The sequence below is a fragment of the Lates calcarifer genome, linkage group LG2 (assembly GCF_001640805.2).
Source record: "Lates calcarifer isolate ASB-BC8 linkage group LG2, TLL_Latcal_v3, whole genome shotgun sequence".
Taxonomy (NCBI): domain Eukaryota; kingdom Metazoa; phylum Chordata; class Actinopteri; family Centropomidae; genus Lates; species Lates calcarifer.
The window spans coordinates 3521346-3543627 of record NC_066834.1 but is presented as its reverse complement, the minus strand read 5'-3'; the positions used below and the strand labels follow the sequence as shown (position 1 = coordinate 3543627).

General features: G+C 38.8%; 3 protein-coding genes across 3 annotated transcripts; all 3 read right to left on the bottom strand.

Annotated features, from left to right (window-relative positions):
• Positions 1-691: 691 nt before the first annotated feature.
• On the bottom strand, positions 692-4799 carry fth1a (ferritin, heavy polypeptide 1a). The gene is made up of 5 exons (XM_018686303.2): positions 4501-4799; positions 3450-3555; positions 2253-2399; positions 1783-1908; positions 692-1137 (listed from the first exon to the last, which is right to left on the bottom strand). Exons 2-5 carry the CDS (start codon positions 3549-3551, stop codon positions 979-981), a joined length of 534 nt encoding a protein of 177 aa, XP_018541819.1. The 5' UTR covers positions 3552-3555; positions 4501-4799; the 3' UTR covers positions 692-978.
• A 2930-nt stretch (positions 4800-7729) lies between these two features.
• Positions 7730-10502, bottom strand: LOC108889716 (60S acidic ribosomal protein P2). Its single transcript, XM_018686335.2, has 5 exons — positions 10378-10502; positions 9283-9406; positions 9129-9177; positions 8264-8359; positions 7730-7845 (listed from the first exon to the last, which is right to left on the bottom strand). Exons 2-5 carry the CDS (start codon positions 9403-9405, stop codon positions 7769-7771), a joined length of 345 nt encoding a protein of 114 aa, XP_018541851.1. The 5' UTR covers position 9406; positions 10378-10502; the 3' UTR covers positions 7730-7768.
• A 1841-nt stretch (positions 10503-12343) lies between these two features.
• On the bottom strand, positions 12344-20425 carry lin7c (lin-7 homolog C (C. elegans)). Its single transcript, XM_018686333.2, has 5 exons — positions 20205-20425; positions 19082-19200; positions 18818-18889; positions 18499-18708; positions 12344-17092 (listed from the first exon to the last, which is right to left on the bottom strand). The coding sequence occupies exons 1-5, from the start codon at positions 20239-20241 to the stop codon at positions 16925-16927; spliced, it is 606 nt and encodes a 201-aa protein (XP_018541849.1). The 5' UTR covers positions 20242-20425; the 3' UTR covers positions 12344-16924.
• Between the last annotated feature and the right edge of the window lie 1857 nt (positions 20426-22282).

Genomic DNA, 22282 nt, shown 5'->3' with positions numbered 1-22282 from the left:
TCCACTTCCCATAAAACGTGTCTAAGTTGGAAATCCCTTCAGCACGTGGGTTTTTATAAGTCCTCCATATGGTCTAGAAAAAATCAACATACTGAAACTTTTCTTTGGAACTCTAAGCCGAGGGAGATCACAACAGTCTATGAAGTACTCAGACACAAAGACCAATAGCAACTTGCTTATGTCTTGAGGTGTGAACGGCACCATGCCAATTAGTTTCACATCAAGCTACTTATTTTGGATTTTTACTGTATATTTTCTAGAGACCGCAGGCTCTGAGTAAAACAGTAATTATGTTCTTCACATTCAGATGAATATAGTGGTGATTCTCTTGATGACCAGTCTCCTTCAGCTACTGAACTACTTGTTTTTCATGCAGTAACAGACAGCTCTTCAGAGACATTTCATTTGTGAAGATCTAAAACAAACCCTACAATCAAGGCTTTATAAAGGAGTTGTTCCATGTTATGTTCACTGGCTTTTATTGGGGCATGAGTGACATTTTACTAAATGTGTCACCTGACTACCTAGTTCTCTTTTCTTTGGTAGTGGAAGTGAAACAGATCATTAATACTATAATTAAATTTTTTCAAGTGGAGGAGTTTTGCTGTTTTTCATATGATGCTCAATTTTTATTCCATTCAAATTACTTTTACTGTTTTTAACACTGAGACAACATTAAAAATGAGACTGATCAGAATCCAGAGGGTTCGATTTATTTGGTTTGATTAACAGCTCCTGGCATAAAACACAGCAAGTAATGACAAGGGCGCAGGTGATAGCAGAGAGAAGTGCGAGATACAAGAGAGGGACTTGAATGTGATAACTGTCACAGGTCTATAGAGGAGTAATATGAAGGTAATGACAAGTAATATAAGAGGTTTAAGTGACACATGCAGATGGCTTCATATTTTGAAAATATTTGGAGCAAGATACAAATATACATATATAGAAGCTTATGAAAATGTGGTCTGGGGGGATTTAGCTGCTTTCTTTGCCCAGGGTGTGTTTATCAAACAGGTATTCGGCCATGCCGTTCTGAGGAGCTCCCATGCGGCGCAGGTTGGTCACCCAGTCTGCCAGTTCTTTGATGGACTTCACCTGCTCGTCCAGGTAGTGTGTCTCGATGAAATCACACAACTGAGACAACAAGACAGTTGAGTCATATTAGAGCTAAAACACACACTTGCTGAATTCAACTGAAAGAAGAGCTAACGTGACAGAACTGTCTGTCTTAGTATTGTTTTTAGTTTCCTGTTGAAACGATTTAAAATAAATACGAGCAAAGGTTACACAAATCAAACTAACGAGGGCTCGCAGCCAGACGTTTTTGTGATGACTCCATTTTGATGATACTGTAAGTTAGTGTTGTTTCTCAACAGTTAAGTGAGTTTTAGGTCTGCTGTGAATTCAAAATACACTTGTACTGAAAATTGATTTAAAAAATCAAGGCCAACACCACAGCTGTGTAGGCCACATCAAAGTTTGTTTTTTACATCCTGCTAAAAATGAAACCTGCAGAATTTCCATATCTATAGCTCTGAAGCACAGCTGTACATCTAGCGTGTGTATTTTAAGTGCTTGTACTCAAATATTTTCAAAATTCTCTAACAGGCTAATACTGTGGAGTATCAAAGAGCTAAATGGATCAGTTCCAGGATTAGCTTATATACCTGTAATAAAATACTTGATGCCTGTTCCAGTTCTGGGAATTGGGATTAGTGTTCTCTAAAACTGAAATGTTGAGAAAAATGTGTCACTGTCAAGCCCTGGTTTAATACTCACATGTGGGTCATTGTGATCAGAGCAGAGCTTGTGCAGGTCCAGCAGTGACTGGTTCACGCTCTTCTCAAGCTGCAGGGCACATTCAAGAGCCTCAACACCGCTGCCCCACTCGTCCCTGTCTGGCTTCTGCAATACAAAGCAGGTCAGGAGACACTTATTAATGAGAGACGAGAGGTCAGCGACCTGAGCCAGACAGCCAGCTCTCCGAGTATTTCAAAGTGTGTTTGCAGTTAAACGTTCTACCCGAGCGCGGGGGGATTGTGTTTGTATGTCTGAGAAAGATAAGTGGCACTGCACACTCACACCCTTCTGTCACACCTTATCTTTTTGGCCTTATGTAGCCCTCCCAAAATTGGAGATGAGAATGATAACCCAAAGCAAGAAAAATCTCACATCCAGTGTTCAAGTTAAAACAGCCACTAAACTAGACATTTATTTTCACACACGTTACAATAAATATGAGCACATACCCGGACATCTTGTAGGAAGATCCTTCCCCCCCTCTGGTTCTGCAGTTTCATGAGCTTCTCAGCGTGCTCACGCTCCTCGTGTGACTGATGACGGAAGAACTTAGCAAAGTTGTGCAATGCCTGGTCATCCCGGTCAAAGTAGTACGCCTGTGAGGATGAAAGAGGGGAATGTTGGTGCTTTCTAAACTTCCATTTTCATTTCCTTCAGGTGAAAACAAAAAAAGAAGTCCGGAAATGTGACTGCAACACAGATGCCTAGCTGCCATGGTTATTGCACACCGCTAAAAACAACCATCTTTAAATAACAGATTTCATCTAACCCAATATCACTGTGAAAATGGTGAAACTAATGTGTTTATGAACGTTCCAGACCTGTCCAACACAGAATCCCACATTTTACAATGACTCTGTGTTGCTCTCATTAAATAGGTCATACCACTAACACTGCTATCCAAATGTTTACTCCTTTTTAATCAGTAACAGAATGTTGGTGTTAAAGCATATTCCTCCTCTGTACTGCAAAATAGTAGCAGCCCACAGAGGCAAGGCAACCCCCCTACAAAACCTCAAAACATTTATATTTATTTAATGTGAACCTTGTACATCCTTTCTGGAAAGGAAAAAAGAGAGTTTCAAAGGACAGGAAATGAACTCTCTGCCCCTTTTCTGTGCTTCATCTCAAAGTGAACTTCAACCTTTGTTTTATTACTCTGGCTCACATCATTCATTTCACCTCTGTTCAAGCACATGACATCGAACTGACACCTAAATACTCACTCACATGTTTAACAAGTTGATGGTGAAAAACAAGGCTGATCTGATGATGGCTTTTATTTATGATAGCAGTAGGCTGCCTGCCTGAGTGCCCTCATCCAAACCTCCCACATGCTTTTTCATCCATCTGAAGGATGTTGGCACACTGACCACAGTTGGGGAATGAAAAAGAATACACACCATATAAGCCTACCCAGCACAGCAGTTATATAATCACAATACAGTCGAATTAAACAGAATTAAAATCACTTCTCAATAATAACTGCCATTACCAGAGTAACTGGTTTATACAGTTCCCTTTACACTGACCACTTCAACCTGTATTATAAACAATGCTCCTCCCCGGGTTTTCCACTCATATTTGCCCTCTCAGTCTTTTTTATTGCCTTATCACTTTTCTCTATTCAGCCACTAGACTCTCACCATAGACAGGTAGACGTAGGAGGCATACAGCTCCAGGTTGATCTGCCTGTTGATTGCAGCCTCGCAGTCCTGGTGGAAGTTCTGTCTCACCTGGGAACTCATGGTTCTGAAACACAGCAAACAAAATCAATTACATCTTAAATGATTAGTTGGGTAATTGATAATTCATGTAAAAACTGCAAAAAGTCTGATAATCAGATAACTCTTTAAGTCGTTTATCAAACAAAAATGTACTGCTTTCCTCTGTTATATTGCTTAAAAAATGCATATATGTGAGTTCTGAACTGGAACAAGAAAGCTGAAGAAGGGACCTTGGGTTCTGGGAAAATGAGATTAATGATTAATCGAGTATATCTAATTAATTGTTATTTAAAAATTCATTAGTTGCAGCCCTAACTACACTAACTACACAGCCATGTTCTGGTATTGATGGATTATATGACTGTGAACGTAGTTCTCATAGTAACTGAAATTGAAAACTGTTTTAGAGCGACACTCTTAAGACCCAGCGGATTCTTTGTCATGTTATTTTAGTAGTACAATTATAAATCATGACTCTACCGATTAGAGACATCACACTACCTAATAATGTGATGCCACATATCAATAGCTTTGCCAAGCTTATCTAACTGCTTCAGCTGCCTCAGCTGTGATGAAAGCCGGAGAAAATATTTATGTGAAATGACTGATCGATCGATGATACCTCCTTTCATCAGAGCTGTGACTCCCCATAGCATACCAAGCCACACCAGGCCATTTCATAACTTAGTATCACTAGGCAGACTCAATTTTTTGTTACGTAACGCAAAATGTTGTCGCAATCAAAAGCTCAATTGTTGCCAGAAAACTGGTCCAAGACTGTTGTTGTGGAGAATCCTGCCTGGCACTGAAGAGATTGCGCAGAGTCACGACGAGCCAACTGCGTCAAGGCCACATTGGCGGCTGCGGCGGCGACGGCGGTGAGGACATAAACAACCGCAGCATAGTTTTACCACACAGAACATACATCAGCTTAAGCACACGTGTATTTGAGGAAATAAAAGCGTCTTACCAATTCTCAGTGGCAGGTCTTCTTGTGAGGAGGTCGAAAAGATGTGGCTCGCGTTGTTAGCAAAACAAACAGTTAAGCTAGCTGTCAGGCTAAATGTGTTCGAGATGACTGAGCTAGTTGATGGTTTAAGGTCGTTTAAATTCGATCAGATGTTGTCGATGGAAATCTGAGTGATCGGAGCGATTAGTCCCGTCCTGTGGTGCGTGAAGACAGTTTGAAAGGTTGCCGTTCAAGCACTGTTGAAGCAGGTAACCTTCACTGTCCGCAAACGAGAGGATCAACTGGGAGCGTCGGCCTGAGCGTGTACAGTTAACGGCCAGTGACGTCACAGCGCAGGGGCGTGGACACGGAGCCTGCGCAGTTCATGGTTCTGTCCAAAGATCCAGGAGGGTTTTTTCCTCTGATGGGAAGTCACCACACAGTTACTCAAGGTTCCAGTTTTATGGTACTAGTAAACATGATGAAAAAGAAAAGTTCAGGTACCATATGAGAAATTTTAAGGGAAAAAGTCTCTCAGGGTAAAAATACTAACAAATCAGAGAAACAAGCAATCCCAGGTAGACATAGTTTTTTTTGTGGGTGGCCACAAGCCAAAACATTTAAGAACTGTTTTAATCTTTGACAGTGTATTGTATTATATAAACTAATCTTGTGTTTATAGAATTTAAATCTTGAAAATAGCTGGAAACTACACAGTAGTTGTAAAATGAATGTACTGCAGTAAAAAGTACGTTATTTCCCTATGAAATGTAGTGGAGTAGAAGTATAAAGAAATGAAGCAAAGCTGTACTTAATTACAGTTAATATACTGAGTTACATTTCACCTCAACTAGCTACAACATTGAAATGCTGCTTACATTTTAATACATGTATGAAATAGTCACACTCTGAAAAGGAGCCTTTCAGCACAATGGCAACTTTTACTTGTGATATCTTAAGCACATTTTGCTCTAAATACTTGTGTAAAACTATAATTCATAACTTCTATTTGTATTGTATTTGTATTCTTACATTGTGGTATTACAATATCAGTTTTCTTTCCTTATTGTGTGTCCTTATTTGACCACCCATCACTATTTAGAAAAACAGTACATGGTGAAGAAAACCCTAAATAATACAGATTTATTTAATATTCTATGAACCGACTGAATGACGAATAATGAAAGTAATGGACTAAAGGTTAACGAATTACAAATCTGTGGATTCACATGATGTGAGAACAAAATACAGCTTTATTTAAATCTCCATCAGAAAGAGAACTGCATTTCCCCTCTCCGATGATTGTGAATGGATAAACTAGCTTATTTGTTTTGGCAGCATATTTAGGATTAGAAGAATTAGAGGGTGAGAAAGGGATAAAGTTTATTTTTAAAATCACAAGTATGTAACAGAGCAGATTCACACCATACAGTCTCTGTCCTGAGACCTTTAACCCCCACCTCGTTTTCTTACTCAGCTTTTAACACATGACTCAGCTCTGTGTTTTTTCTTTCAGTGACATTGGCAAATTTAAAAAGTTGGAGATTAAGTAACAGTCATATAGTCACGCGCCAGGACATGACTAATTGGCGTATTAAGACAGTTGCGTTGATGTAAGTCTGTAGTTTAAGTTTGGCCTTTTGTTACCTCAGGTTAATTTTTTCAAATGACGTAGCAAGGGCTGAAAGATGGATCCTGTTTTGTTACGTAACTTTAGGCCACACCCTGAAAAGGGAAGAGAAACCAGAGAAACAAACTGTTTTCTGTTTTTATATTGTATTATTTTCTGTATTCTGTATTTTCTGTACCTTCTGTAAGGCTTGCTTGGCCCCCAGGGTTTTTTCAGGACTGTAGTTGGGTTTATGGCCTGCCAGTGTTTAGTAATTGGGAGGTGGTGTATCTTTAAGAACGGACTGCCTGTTCTAACAACACAAAATGTTCCATAGATAATGTAATCAGGGCTGTAAGAGTGAACAGTTAAGAGTGGTATTAGTAATTCACTCATAGTACTGAAATGTTTTGTTACACACTATGTAAAACTGTGTGGTAGATAATAATATCAGTTATGGTGGAAAGTCACTTAAAACTGCACACAGACCAAAAGTTTAAGCTCTGATTAAAGGCCATGATGGAAATACAAACCATATGTTGTGTCCTATACTTCTGTTACCATCGAGACTGATTGACTGCCTGTGTAATTTATTGAACATCAAGCTGTAAATGATTGACAGTCTGTCTGCTGACCTTTGAACCCAATTCACTGGAAACATTTAGTGAAATGAGTAGCTAACCTGAGTTAAACTAACCAACACTGAAGACTTATCTTCGCACTTCGTCGGTTTCAACTTACTTAAAGCTGTTTTGAGATGAACTATCATGTTTGTCTCCTCAATTCTCATAAACACATTGTCTCAGAAGCTCTTTAGGCCAACCTTCAAACTCTAACTATACTGCATGACATTTATTCATTTTCTAATAGTCTCCTTTATTCTGAGAAGGTGCAATATATCTATTTTTAAATCGAAGACTGTGAGACGCTTATAAAGAGCTACTTTTTGCCTGGGACTCACTTCTGATGTGTGTTGTCTTTATCGAGTAACAGCAACAGAGAAACATTCTCTGTCTGATTTTACCACAGAAACCTCAAGTATCCATTTAAGGAAAATATCAATTTCAAGCCAACACGACTTTGATCCTGAGAGTTAACAGTCAAATTTGTTATTTTTATCCGCCACTCGCTGCGCTCTGTCTCCGACTCAGAGCGAATCTACACTTTAAATGTATCTGACGTTGTTTATCACATGGGGATGAACTCACTGCAGCTGACGCAGAGATGACTACGTGCAGCTGCAGGCGTGCAGCTCACCTGCACCCGTTGCTCGGTGTTTTAACCGCAGCGGTTGATAAAACGGTATGGGCACGGTCAGTGTGAGGGTAGGGATCGATGTCTCTCCTTATGGATAATTCAGCGTTTTAGACACGGTGACCGACATGAAGGACATCGTGTCTCGTTTATGGTGGAAAACTCAGTAGCGCCATCTGTTGGCCATGTGGCGGAATGGTACGATCACATGGTCGAGAAAATGTGGCACTTCTATGAGCGCATTATCTAGTCCGCAGAAAACTTGATTTTCAAATACATTAACCGTAACTTGTGGCTTTATCAAACAGTATTTTTTAATCCTACTGAATACTAATAAAACCTAGTTCAATGGAAAGACATTCTGCAGTGAAAAAGACATTGATACAGTTGTTTTTTTAATAAACTTTATTCATCTTATGAAAAAGTTTAGTCGAACAGTCCGAATCCCATGTCATCATCGGACTCCTCAGACTCCTCCTTCTTCTCCTCCTTCTTCTCCTCAGCTGCAAAACAAAAATCACTTGGTATCATTTCCTGCTATTAATCAAAGCACACTTAAACAGCTATGCTCATGAGAACATTAAGGTAGCTCAGGCAATCATTAGAAAATATTTGTCATCCATTGTTGGTTATACATGACAATGTTATATTAATGTGAAGTCACTGTACTCTTCTCCATGAACATGCTAATGACACCAATTTCTCAGAAATTTCAACACTAAACACCTCATAAGAATAAATAAATCTATAGCAGATCATGTTACTTACATGACTTGTGCCCATTAAACACATTTTCACTTCAATGTAAAAGTAACTAATTTGGCCTCATGTAATCATATTAACATACAAGGTGAAGGCAAAGGCACCGTGTGCCAAGTGTCACTGATGTCGACAAACAAGGTGCTAAGCTGCAACGCTCACCTGCAGCGGGGGCTGCGGCTCCACCTGAGCCAGCAGCCGCTGAGCTGGCAACGGCTACGGCACCGCCTGCTGGCATGCTGGCCAGCTTACCGTAACCTGAGGAGACACGGGTTGGCAGACGTAAAGCACAAGTGATAACATCAACACTCAGCAGCCAGAAACACGATAGAGGTCAGACTAGATACAATCTGGCAATTCTGTTGCAGTAATATAAGCATAAACATCACATTTCCTGGCTTTAGAGTGATAATATTTTGACATGTTTTACAGTTTTACCCAAGTGAACACTGCCTGTCTGCTTGGCCATCAAATACACAGTTTTTGTTAAAGGCAGTTATCAAACCAATACAGGTTTGGAAAATCTTTACAATGGCACATTAACATTAAAATTGCACTGTCACCAATACACAGTAAAAAGTTATGTTATTTGACCCAGTGAGTATCATCCAGTCAGAACCAAGTATAAACAATCAAATATACAAGGAAAATTGAAAAAAACAGGACTGTCATCAAGCCTGATGTATTATCTGACACTCTCATTAAGTTACTTGAAAATCTTTCACAACATTTTAACATGTTGACGGCTCAAATTAATTGGACTTTGGCATCCAGAAATCCTGAAATTTAATATCTAAAGACTGGCTCTACTGTTTTTTCACATCTAGTAAAATAAGTCCAACTTTGAGAGCTTGGTTACTTGTCTTTTGGTTAAATTCAGGGGTGTTCTTAAATATCAAATCCTGCATGGTGCTGCTTTGTCAAGAGAGACTAACAGATGTGCCAATTAAAAAAAAAAAAAAAAAAAACATCTAAATGTATTAAAATACCCAAAACATGCTGACAAATGGCACAGTAACAAACTCACCTGTGGTGATCACCTCATTCACGTTCTTGCCCTTGAGCTCAGAGATGACCTGTTAAGAAAGAGATCAAATTATATGGGCATCACAAAGGCAACGACCAGTCGCTGGTACAACTGCACCCACAACACCAGAAAACAATGACAGACTGCTGTGTACCTTGTCCAGGCGTGTGTCATCGGCCTCAATGCCAACGCTGTCCAGGATCTTCTTGATGTCCTTGGCCTCAGGGTTTTCATTACCGCCCAGGGCAGCGAGCAAGTAAGCAGCAACGTAACGCATCCTGAACAACAACAAACAGGAAGGTTCAAACTGTCAGCAGATCTGCTAATGAGCAAGCATCTTAATTCAAAATTCAAGCCTGGTGAATCTCTTGGTGGACCATGTCTGCTTTTATGACACATTTAAGATTCATTTCTGTCCCAGACTAATAAACAATCTTGCTTTGCTGATGTATGGAAAGAATATATTTCTATACACACTGCAAAAACTTAGCTGGCCTATTTCAGTATAATTTTAACAGACATTGTATTTTTTTTGTAGCTCTTTTGTTATATTGTGTACTTCTTGTATATTGTGTACATTTTTTATATTTCTTATTGTATTTAAATCTCTTCTATAGTGCACTGTTTGTCTTCGTGGAGTACCCACAATTTCGTTGTACTTAACTGTACAATGACAAAGCCTATTCTATTCTAGCATGGAATAAAGTAATATCGTCAATACTATCGGACAGCATAAACAAAGTGTCGCAACTCCTGGTTTTCCATTAAATAAGTGCAAATCCTGGTGTAATCAAGCTTAATAACATTACTATCACAATAAATATAAAACAAGTGGTTTAATTTTTGAATGATGAATAATTGGTTATGACAATGTAACACCGTTTAGGACTGGTTTTCTGGCCATATAGGCAGGACCGCTGGAGTTTCATTGTTAATAACTATTGGGCGTAAAGCCTCTAGTTAAATTTAGCTACATGTGCTCGGTAAAACAGTTTAAAATGTGACAACACAAACACAGAAGCTCCAGTTTTTACACCCATGTGGCAGCGTGTGCTTAGGTCCCGTTAACATCGGCTAACTTTTAGCTAGCTGCAGCGGCGGTGCGGCGCGTAAAATGATTAAATATCGCTAAAAAGCCGCTCTTTAAGGTCTTTGAGTTACCGGGGCAATGAGTTTGCTTAATTCTTGAGATACCATGCTTATTTTCCCAGCGATTATTGCATTAATTACATTATAAAAAGACACTCACTTGAGCTAGACGGGCGAACGCGTGTTCACTTCTTGGTTAGCGCGGACAGAAAGGAAGAAACGTCAGTGGGCGGAAACGGAAGAGACTTCTCTTCTTCTTCGTCGATGAAGAAGAAAGAAACAAGAAAGCGCGAAGGCGACACCTACTGTTCACAAACGGAGCGTACAAAGCAATATCTATAATCTCAGAATCAGAACTACAGACAATATACGGACAGTGTAAATAGTATGCACAGACAAAACACAACATAGAAGCTATGTACAGATTGTATACAAGTACAGAAATACACATAAAGTGCATGTGATATACCTACAGAGTTTATCTTTGATTTTGTGCAATATTTTTATTTGTAACTGTATTATACAGCATTATTCCTTTTCTGTTTTTTTTTAAATAAATAGTAAATAAATAAATAAAAATGCATATATTGCATATATTCTTTTTTAAATCAGGGTTTTGTCTTGTCTATCAGGCTGCTTTACTCAACTTCCTGTTTGATTTATCCAGGAGACTGTCAGGTCACTCAGGTCCTTACATGTTGTCCTGTTTTCCTAGAAAGGAAGCTTCAACACATCAGTGAATATATTAGAATTTCTTAACATCTTTTTACAATCAAAGGTTGGTGGATTTGTGCAATAATACACTCACCTCTCAGCAATGCCAGTATCTTTTGATCTATGAATGTTCTCCTTCTCTAACCTTGTAAATATGTCTATGTGTGTTATACTATGTGGTATATAAACATGAATCAATTTCTCATTCCTTTGCTCCTCCTGCTGATTTGGCTCCTGATCCGGTTTGGCCTCCTGCTTCGTCCTCAGCCCCTGCTGCTGCTGCTGTGCTTGCTCCTGGGTGTGATTGATTTTGGCTGCCAGAACGAGACGAAGTGTACCATCCACACATGAGACTCTGCAATGGATCGGGTCCACGCCATAAGAAACCAGCAGCTGTGCTCTGGTCTCAAGCTGTAGTGTGAACAACCAGCTCTAATGAATTGCTGTCACGTGCGCTGTTTGGTTCCAGGCAACCGGCCCTGATCTACCACTGAGCTCCAGTTACACAGCTCCCCTCAGACATCTACAGTATGTAAGGATGCATCTGGGTGAAACCACCCTTTAAACATAACTATATCCAGAGTGGCAAGACTATTTCACAGAGTTAAATTAATTTGTCTGATTAAAAAATAAAAATGTATAATTATTTCTTGCCTTGCAATGACTGCAGAGCAGACAGAGCCATCCTTAATGTTAATAGTGACAAATGTGCTTTCCCTGCTATGACGTATCTGTTATGAAAAAGGCCTGGCTTTAAAAGGCTTTAATTGCCAGGTGTTCCCGACCTGTAGTCCATCACTATATATTTGAATGTCTCCTCTTCACTCATGATGTATAGTTATTGCCCAAGAAATTGTAGGTTTAAGAGAAAAAAATGAACTCCTGTTGCTCTTCCTGAGTTTCTTTTCTCATCTCTGAAGTAGTTCCCCGCTTTTCCTACAATTAAGGCAAGACAGTGATGGAGCAGTGAAGCAGAGCAGTGAAGAGAAAGGAAGAACATTTATCAGTGAACTTGCAGCAGTACAGAAACGTACACATCAGCACAGCAGATTTGTCAGAAAACAACAAACTGTTTCAGTGGCTGAGTGCAAAGGTTCATTCCAGGTTCATTCTTCCAAACAGTATCTGACAGCTAAAAATGTTTCTGTCTGCATCAAAAGGACCTCTTACTGTGCGTCGCGTGCATGCTCTGAATTTTCATAAAACATTTGCCATATGTGCCAGGCATGACTGTGAATTGCAAAGACTATTCTGGAGCTTATGGTATGCAAGTCTTCTAAATGAGAAGAGACATGTCGATAGACATCTTACTGTTTTCATTATGAAGGGAACCCCTCAGAACCCCTGATGTTAAAAGTCTAAAGCTAAAATAAATGTTGTGTGTAAAAGATGTTCAAGAAGACCTTCAAAACTAAATTTAAGCACTGTTTATTTAGCCTCCAGTCCAATTATTATGTTCTACATCACAACATTTTACATTCCACATCAATGTAACACAGTAAATTAGATAACAAACCAGAGAACACAAAATAACACAACACAGTCTACAAGTTAATAATCCTAAACAAGCACTGACTAAAACATTTCAAAACATTATCAAAATTTCCACAAATGTTGCAAGTTTGGTCTTGGTACTAAAAAGAAAAGGAAAAATCAGTTCAGAACTCAGAAAAGAAGAGCTGATGGAGGACGGTCTCTCTCTTTAGTCTGTAGGTTCATACAGCCATTAGATCTGATCAAGCCATTCTACATCAGCGCTGCATTTCAGAGAGGCTTTGCTGATATGGCCCTGGTACACAGTCAAAATGGAAGTACCAATCATTCCTGGTATTTATTTTTAGGAAAACCACTTATAAAAATTGAGAAAAATATCAAAAGAAAACTATTATAAAAAATACTCTATTGACCATTCCAATATATAAGACGAGGAAAACGGGTAGAAAGTTGAAGGGTACTTCACAAAATGTCGCAACTAACTTAGACAATGGTCAGTGACATTCAGTGGAGAGTGTGACTGTGCAATATCAATACCAAGTCTCATTACATTTTTTTTCCTGATTTACTATACATGTGTGTAGGTGCGTGAGCAGTGAAGCTAGATATCTAAAGTTGGATAAAACACAATTAAGGGACAAACTATACATTATATTAAGACATTTCAGCTTTTATGTACACCCCACCCCAACTCTCCTGCTAAAGTTTCTGCCTCAAAACTAAAGTATGCTCAAAGTAGCCTATGGAATGGTCGACTACTAACCACACTTCAACAAGAGCCTATTCTTCTACATGCATCCTGACAATCATTAATTAGATAGCAAGGCTAATGTCACATGGAAATCTTCACTGTTACTTGATGATGATCAATAAGAGAACGTTACAATAACAAACATTGTAAATGTCTCATAACATTATGTAACTCCAATGTGTTTAAGTGCAGTGGGTCCCAGAATTGTTGAACAAGTTGTATTACTTTAGACATTTGTCCACACAGCCTTAAAGTGGTAATTTTCAGTAACATTCATTTTGAAAACTGTTTCGCACCAATGCAGGAAATTTTCAAAGTTTTTAAACAACCTTGCATAGATAGTTGGTTTGCATTCAGTTTTTGCAGTACTGTGTGTATTTTTGTTTTATACTTTGCCCCAAAATTCAGCATTTTTCATTGAAGAGCAATGGATTACAGGGAGCACACCTGCTGAATACATCTGGGCTATGTGCTCATCATGATTCATCTTTTCTTTTCTTTTTTTTGTTGCAGTATTAAAGTAATGTACGAATTGATAAAGGTCAATGACAACTTCCACTGACTTGAGTGGAGATAGTCCTGCAGGTAAACCAGACATTTAAAGGAACGGCTGACTTTGAGCTGACAATGGAGAGTAGTTATGGACACATGCAGAGACTGCAACAAACAAAGGTAAGATGCCAAAGAGCGACTTGTTGTTACTTCAGCAAACTACAGTTTCAGTTCCAATTATTAAGTAAAAATGATCACGTCATCACTGTCTGATAGTCCCTTGCACTGATAACGATATTTTTAGCACTTGGTGATGCATTTCAGTGCATTTAGTGATGTAATCTTTTTTTTAAGGACACATTTCCAGATCACTGAGAGAAATAAGTGTATTTTGGAGAAAACATTATAAATCCCTATGGACTTCAGTACTTTTGAGTGAACTATTTACAGTTTGGTGGAACAATTGATGTCATAGGCAGCTGTCTGTATTGAATCTTACTATATGTTAAGAGATGGTGGATAAAATAACAGAAACACCAAATGGAAAAAAAAGCGAGAGAGAAAAGCTTTGGAGTAACTACATCACAAAAGCAAACAGAAACTATAACTAACGTAATTATAAAATGCCTCGGTAACAGTAACAGTGCAGCTGTTTACGCAGACATTACACCAAAACACTTACAAAGGGGCACACTCAACTGGACACTACACTGCATGAAAAATGAATCAATTTCTTAAGGATGGTTCAACACCAGAGGACAAACAGTTCCGGACATGTAAGACACTGAAGCTACACTGAAGGGAAAGTTTTCCTGCTTCTGTACACAGTCCTGTGTTTCTGTCACTTTATCCACCATCCATTCAATTTCTACACCAGATAAATAAATAACAATCACCTTCATCATTACTGCCTTCATGTCTTAACTCTGTGATGTGTTGATCCTGAGACTGGACAATAGTATGGCTTATGCAGCTAAAGCCTCGTTTACATTTATGCTATATGCTATATACAGGATATTGCATCTACAGTGGAAACAAAATTTTCTGTGAATAAACCTCTGAAATTAAATTTGTTCTGGGGATAGTTTGTTGTCTCACACGCTGAAAGTCTGAATGAGGAGGTGGGTTCTAATAGACAAACATTATACTGAAACTGACTTCATTTTTCTTTAAATAAATGCTAAATTTGAATTGAACAGTTAAATATTTTAAACAAAACTATGACGTTCTGACCTGTTTGATTGACATGTTGCATGTAGGATTAAAGACAGGATATGGATTTTTCAATTATTAATATTCCACTTCATAAGATGTTTTCTCATGATGTGAGGAATACCAATATGTTAGCTAAACATGCGTTTTGCAAGCACCAAAAACACTAACACTAAGACTTTTTTTATATGTGTTGTATATGTAAATGTGACAGGAGAGTCTAAAAATACAGTATATTGAAGGTTAGTGACTGGACTAAAACCACATATCAGGACTGCCAATGACCAGCAGCATCCAGTAATAAAATTGTCATTATCATTCTTATTTTAACATTATGTGCAGTTTGTATATGAAATACAGAGTACATGAGGGCCACTGAAATTTTGGCTTTAATGGAGCAAAGACGACTGTTAGTAAATATAAAAGAAAAAAGACAAAAATGTCCGACACACAGGTAGGAAAATGTATCAACTTATTGCTCTACTAAATTATTGAAATGTATGGGCTTACTCTTGTCTCTGAGTGTTAATCCTTATCCAAGCCCTGGTATTGTGTGTACAATATATCTGTAAAGATCTCAATGATGCCAGGATATAAAAGTTCAAAAGCAGTGAATGCTTCATTTAAGACACACATTATGTTTAGAGTAAGACGTGGAGTGATAAAATGTTAAAAACAGAAAAGACAGAAAAATAGAAATGAATGACATGCCAATGCAGCAGATGAACAACATAATGCCCCAAACATCGCGTAAAGTCATAATGAATATGCAATGGCCATATACAGCATGTGTAATAACAACATCTGCCATTTAATTTATCAAAACAATGATGAAAGCTCACATCAGGTGCTACTGTGACATAAAGAGATTGCTTGATATTATGAGTGTCCTACTTTTCTTCGCTTTGTACTGTCACTGAATGATGCGGACAATACTAACAAGCAGTTTTTAGCAAAGATCAAAGACAGATATTAAAGACAAAGTAACTGACTTCTCATTAAGCACTCTACCTGGTTACGGAGAAGTATGACATGTAGTAAATTCCTGATTTATGCCAAGAGAAATTAGTCAGAAGCTGAGCAGGTTTCACCTCGTGTCATGCTGACTGCAGAGTTTTTGCTTGTGAAGGTTTATTACTTTGATAAAAGTTTTAAAAAAATGTGAGTCTGTGCTGTGGCAGGAATTTAGTTCATGAGTCGCTAAGACCCCATTACATCACTTACAGTACCTGCTGGGCTACTCAAACCCCACAGTACCTGCTGAGCTTTTTATAGTGTGGTATGACGCTAGTGAACTTAACAGGGTAAGCCCAGAGAAACACCTTAAAGATCATCTATCACTTGTGATTTGAAGTGTCCTTTCAGTGGTTTCCCTTGTAATCAAACATGTAACTATCTCTTGCTTTTTTGTGTTTTTTACAAATTCAAACTCACATCAGCTCCCCCAAAACTTCACTATTCTGGAGCGGCCATGAAAACTAAACTGTATTTTGAATCAAAGTTGATGATCTTTAGGTAAAGCAGTTGCAAAGCATGCAGTAATTCCTGCCACAAGCATTTAATTACCAGTACTCGACTTTAAACCATTAAAAAGAGAAAAAGAAAGGTGAACACAGTACATTGGATAAATGTGTTTGCCCTGAGGCACTTGGTAGTGGCTGTGATCAAAGAATTAAAAACACTACCTTTCCAGTCAAAGAAGCTATGTAGTTGGTCTCTAAAGTACTCAAAGTTGCATTCAAATCGTCAGTTGAAAAATAATGCACACGTGTGAGAGACCACCTTCATTGACAATCATAATCATTCTAGTGTTTGGCTAAAGTCATAGTGTCTAGTACAGTAATAATGGTGGATATTAAAAATGCTACAGAGAGGGTTAGAAGCACAATATACAGTATGTGTGAGTGGCAACTAAAACTAAACTTGGGTATGTTTGTTATGTTTTTTTCTTTTTTTGGGCAGGGAGATAAGAAAGAGACAGAACAGATGGCCAGAAGGCTAGAGGAGGAGAGACATGGGAGCTGGGCATCAACATGGAAAAATCCTACTGGGGATAGCTGTTCTGTTGCCGGCGCTTCGCCGACCTCATTTTCTCAAAGCGTGACTCCATTTCCTCTAAGACTTTGGGGGTGTACCTTACTACAAGCTTCACTGTGCCCTGAGCTGCTTTAAGGAGTTCCACAGCTTTCTCATGGTGCTCACCTTCAACACTCTGTGAGAAAAAAACAACACAGAAATATACGTTAATATTTTTCATCACAAACATACGCACACTGTTGTAAAGGTTTTTTTTTGTTATAGGTTTATAATCAAAAAGAAATGTACTATGGGAACTTGTTGAGCTCAAGATTCACAAGATATGTAGTAACTTTAGAAGAAAAACATGACCTCAGTTTTTTACAGGCACTGGAGTGAACACAGTTGCAACAAAACCTGATTCGACTTACCATATAAAAGTTTGTAATTTGGACATTTTAATGAGAGAACAAACTGAGCAATAAACAAAGTCAATTGGATGATTGTCTTTGGCTGATCTTGAACTTTAAACTACCTACACAGAGCAGCAACCACAACTGCTGAATGCTGAGGCTAATGTGAGAGAGTCTTAAAAACAAACTGTAGAGACTGACGTTAACATTCACTTGAGACCTAATGATTCTGTTGAATGCATTTCCTTCCTTGTAAAACGTTTGCAAAACCCATTTCCAGATGAATTTGAAACCTACATTCAATGTTCCCCCTAATTTTTCATGTGTCTGAGCATACACACAAACTCCCTGAGAATTCCTTGGACCACTATGAGCAACATCAGACATGCACCACTGTTGCACACTGTAATTTTATGCGCTACATATTTTTGCTGTGCGCGGAAAAAGCGGGAGCGGTGCGCGATTGCGCAGGTGCGCAGCTTAGAGGGAACATTGCCTACATTGTTTAAATCCATATGCGCTTACCAATGATATTCACCAATATTCATAGTGAAAACAGGCAAAGTAGACTGTTACATACAGAATACACATTATGGTAATGTAACTGTCCATCTGACCTCAGTCCACCCATTCTTAGACATATCATTTAAAAACTGCACTTATTTGAAGCTGGATACTCACTTTAGAAGCAGGTGAATTTGAGAGGTTTGATTATCTGCCCTGACTGCACCAAAAACTATTTCCCAAAAGGGATAATGAATCTGAATTTTCAAAAACATCAGTTCCAGCTTTTTGTTGCTCAGATACTGAGCTGCATGAATTTGTAAGGATGCACCAGTCCTACTTTTTTATATTGTTACTGATTCTGATACTCAGGGTATCTACTGATGAAGTGTAGTGATTCAGTATCAAGTCATGGTTGTCATGAGTGAACAAATGTATCTGACAGTGATAGTACTGAATTTTCTAATGTCATCAACAAAGAAATTGTAATTTAAGTAGACTGGTCATGTGACTGTTGATACCTGATCCACCTAAGCAGTCTGGTACCAGCACTGACACAGATCCAGTGAATGGCATCAGTGCATCCCTAATAAGTTGTACACAAACTGAAAATGAAATGTGTGTCACACTAAAGCTCAAATGTAACATTTGTGGAGTATGTTGTGATTCTGTGAATTCAACATACCACCCCATTAACAGAAAGAAGCTGGTCGCCTCTCTTCAGACCACCATGACGGTCGGCGATGCCTCCTGGGATGATCCGTGAGATGTAAATAGGTGAGTTTTGCTCCTTTCCACCCATTATGTTGAAACCCAGGCCTTCTTCTGTCTTTGGGAGCTCCACAACACGCGGATGTGAGTGTCCCTCACTTGCAGCAAAAGCTGCCACAGTAGCCTACAAATTAACAAGTGGTGGAGTTAAACCCTTGTTAAAATGTATTGCTCTAGAAAAAGGAGCACAAGTCAAATGCTTGTGTATTAGATGGTATTTGACTTGGGTCTACCTTAGCTGTGGCGTTGGCTCTGACCTCAGGACTGCTGTTGATGTCCACTGTTTCATACACATGTTCATAAACCTGAGGAGACATTTTTGTCAAATATTTTATCACATCCCAGCAACAACTGTCTGCACTTCTAAAAGGTGCACACAAAGTAATCACAGCAAACTCCAGTTTTTAAACACTAATGTCTATCGTCAGAAGAGAAAAGTGAACTTCTGCCATCTCTAAAATCACAGTTAAATGTTTGGGAATAACAAAGTGTCTTACTTCTCTGACAGCGTTACAGAATTCACTCTGTAAGACCCTCTGCAGTGCCTGCAGCTTCTGGGGAGGCACTTCCCCTGTCCTCTGGAGCTTATCGAGCAGTTCAATAGCACGGTTAATATCTGTCAACAGGAACACATACGTCATCATCAAGGGTATCTGCAAATGGTTCACGCTAGTAACAACTGCTGCCTGTGTGAATGTCAGAACTTATTCTGTACCAATATAAAACTAAAAAGCAAGACACAGTGAATAAACTGTTACCACTTAATAAATATCAATTCTTGGTTCCCTGGGGGGAAGCTTGTCTTGGCTTACAGCAGTGTTTTCCTTCCATAAACAAACACTGTTATGAAGATACATAATTCAATAGAGCAATGTTTAATATAAGAGTAAGATTCAGTGCTAAGTGCAGCTTCATTGGGTAAATTTCAGTGCAGCATATCATTAATTCGGTGTTTTACAAATAAGTAATTGCCTCTGCCACCACAGAGGAGATGGGGCATGTATTATAAGCAGCTATGTCAAATTGATAAGCAACTTCCTCAAATATTCTGCTCATACTTTTATAGTAATTTCCGTAGTTTGTTTGTAGTTTGTCAAAATAGAAATCTCGGTTTTCTCCACTGTCCAGCCACAATGTAGTAGACACAACAGGAGCAAATGTCAGCTTTGTTAAGAGGAAGACTGAGGTTGAATAAAGCCCGCAACCTAAATGTTTCCTCCTGCTCATTCTTGCTGATACTGGTGTAACAAAGTGAATAAAGCTTACATTTTTTTGCTGCTAACATGAGTTAAACCCTTAACAAACCAGTTCGGTTGCATGATCACTCCCTGTTGTCACTGATATTAGCTAGTTAGCTGGTGCGCAAAAGTAACACAATATAACCGCAAGTACTGTCGTTACTTTAGCTCGGTGCTTACAATATACACAATTCATAAAAGCCATAAACATCAGCTATCCACAAGACATCGTTAACACTGCGTTATCCGACAAAAGGAGAAAGTATTCTGTCCAAAACAATCACCAGTTCTATTCAGCTAATGCTAGCTAAGCTAGGTTAATGTCTCCCTGCTACCACAACAAATATTTCTCAGCTAACGCTAGCTAGCCATTTAACTTTACCTCTTTCCAAACGCACAGGCTCCCCAAGCGATGCCATTCCTGAAACGAGTGGTTGTTTGATTTCAGACAGATACTATGTTAAACGCTAGATATGGAAAACTAAATTTGGTAATCCTGGCTAACGTTACGTGCGCTTAACTCAGGCGATAAATCAGATTAGCCAAGTTAGCCGGCTAGGCTAGCTGCCAGTGTCATGATGCGTTCAGGTAATCTTCTTAAAGTGGTAAAAACCCACTGAATTCAGCACCTTCTTTGCAGTAGGAAATAGATGCTCGTGAGCCAACAGTGAAGGCATCTTCCCTGACTGAGTCAGTCAGTGTCAGTATATCACAGTATCACCTATGGTCTAATGTAGGAGATAAATCTAATTTATTTCTACTTATGAGGATCCTTCTTTCTTACATCTATAGTGCCTTAGTTCAAATTTCATCTCCGGAGTTGATTCCCACTCTAAAAGTTGGATATAAATGCAACTCAGGTTTTACTTTAAATATACGTAGTGGTAGTGGGTTGTGTAAATTCTGTTTACTGATGACTGGAATATGGTGTTTAATCCACTGGAGGTCTCAGCATCCAGGAAAAACATGGATGAAAGATGCCCACTATCCCAGTCCCACTTCCCATCACACAAAGCATCATTCGTATAACAGCTGTACTAAACCTCTATATGGATGTTCATAACTCAAGGGGTTGTTTCATTATGTCCCTTATATTGGCGTCAGGGGACCAACCCGAGGCTTCTTTTGGCTGTTTGCAGACACCCGAGAGGACCAGTCTCTCTGCTGTCCTCTACTGGTCGGCTGCAGCATGTCTAGACACTCCAGGCTGCAGAAAACTGCTGCTGCACTGCTCTCTGCGGCTGAAACTTTCAAACATGATTCACTTCAGACCACACCCCAGCTGGTGATGACACTTTAGGCCTGTGACAGCTGATGAAATATACCTGCTGTGACCTCACTGACTGGGGTGTGGCCAGAGGAATAATGCAGTTGAGAGTAGGATCCACATATCCCTTTTTTGATACAGTAGGCTCATTGTTATGTTGCTTTTTTCTTAATCTTATTTTTTCTTTAACCTTTAGTCGTGGCTCTGGCCTAAAGAATTAGCACACTATACTGTAAGATCTGTTTACATGCATGTTTTATGATCACAAAGACAGTATGGGCTGGCTTTTTCTGCAAACATGGGCCGTAACCTGGCTCTGACACAACTGATGATTTCAGAGTCACTTTGTCCATTACTTCAATAATAAGTGTGTGATTGGAAGTTGACGTTTTCTATTACCTCATCTTTGTTAAACCAAAATAGCCCAAGGCTCCTGCTCGTGATAGATGGAGCAGTTCAAAGAATCTTGTCTAAAATGCATCCCAGAGAGTTTGATTCATTGGCCTGAACGCTGAGGATGTGTTAGTGCTCAGACATGTTGATTGAATTTTACTAAATCATTCCCATTCTATCTTAAGGTGGATTTTCTTTGAACAGCAAGACATTACAGCTGCTTCTCCCCCCATAGAATAATAAAATGACTTATGGTAATGTTAATTCTTACTTTGCTTGTGTGTCCATGATAAGAAACCTAAGTACGTTTTTTTTGGAGATTCATGACAGTGGGTCGTAGTGTACTGTATGCTTGTCATCTTTCTCAGACTCTCTATTTGTCCTCGGCTTTTGTATAATAAAAGTAACTCACAGCATCTTCATCAGGCTTCTCTGGAGGATCCAAATAAGCAGAGAGAAGAAGAAGAAGAAGAAAGTGGAGCATCTTTTCTCTGCTCATGGAAAAAAAAAGTTTTTTCTACTCAGCAATCTGTCTCCCAAATCTCAAAATGCCAGATCCGGTTCTCCTCAGAGGTCACACTTACCTTCAGGTCGATGAAGAAGAAGTAAAATGAGGTGGTTGGATCAAGTGGAACACAAGGAAACAGGACATAACTGAGGCTTTGGATGAAGTTTCTGTCTGAGTTTTTATATTTGAATGTCTTATCTCTGAAATATATTATAGCTAACTTTGTATGTTTGTTATCATTATCTTTCTGCAACCTTAAACTGCGGCATCTAGATTTGGCAAAGAGGGGGTT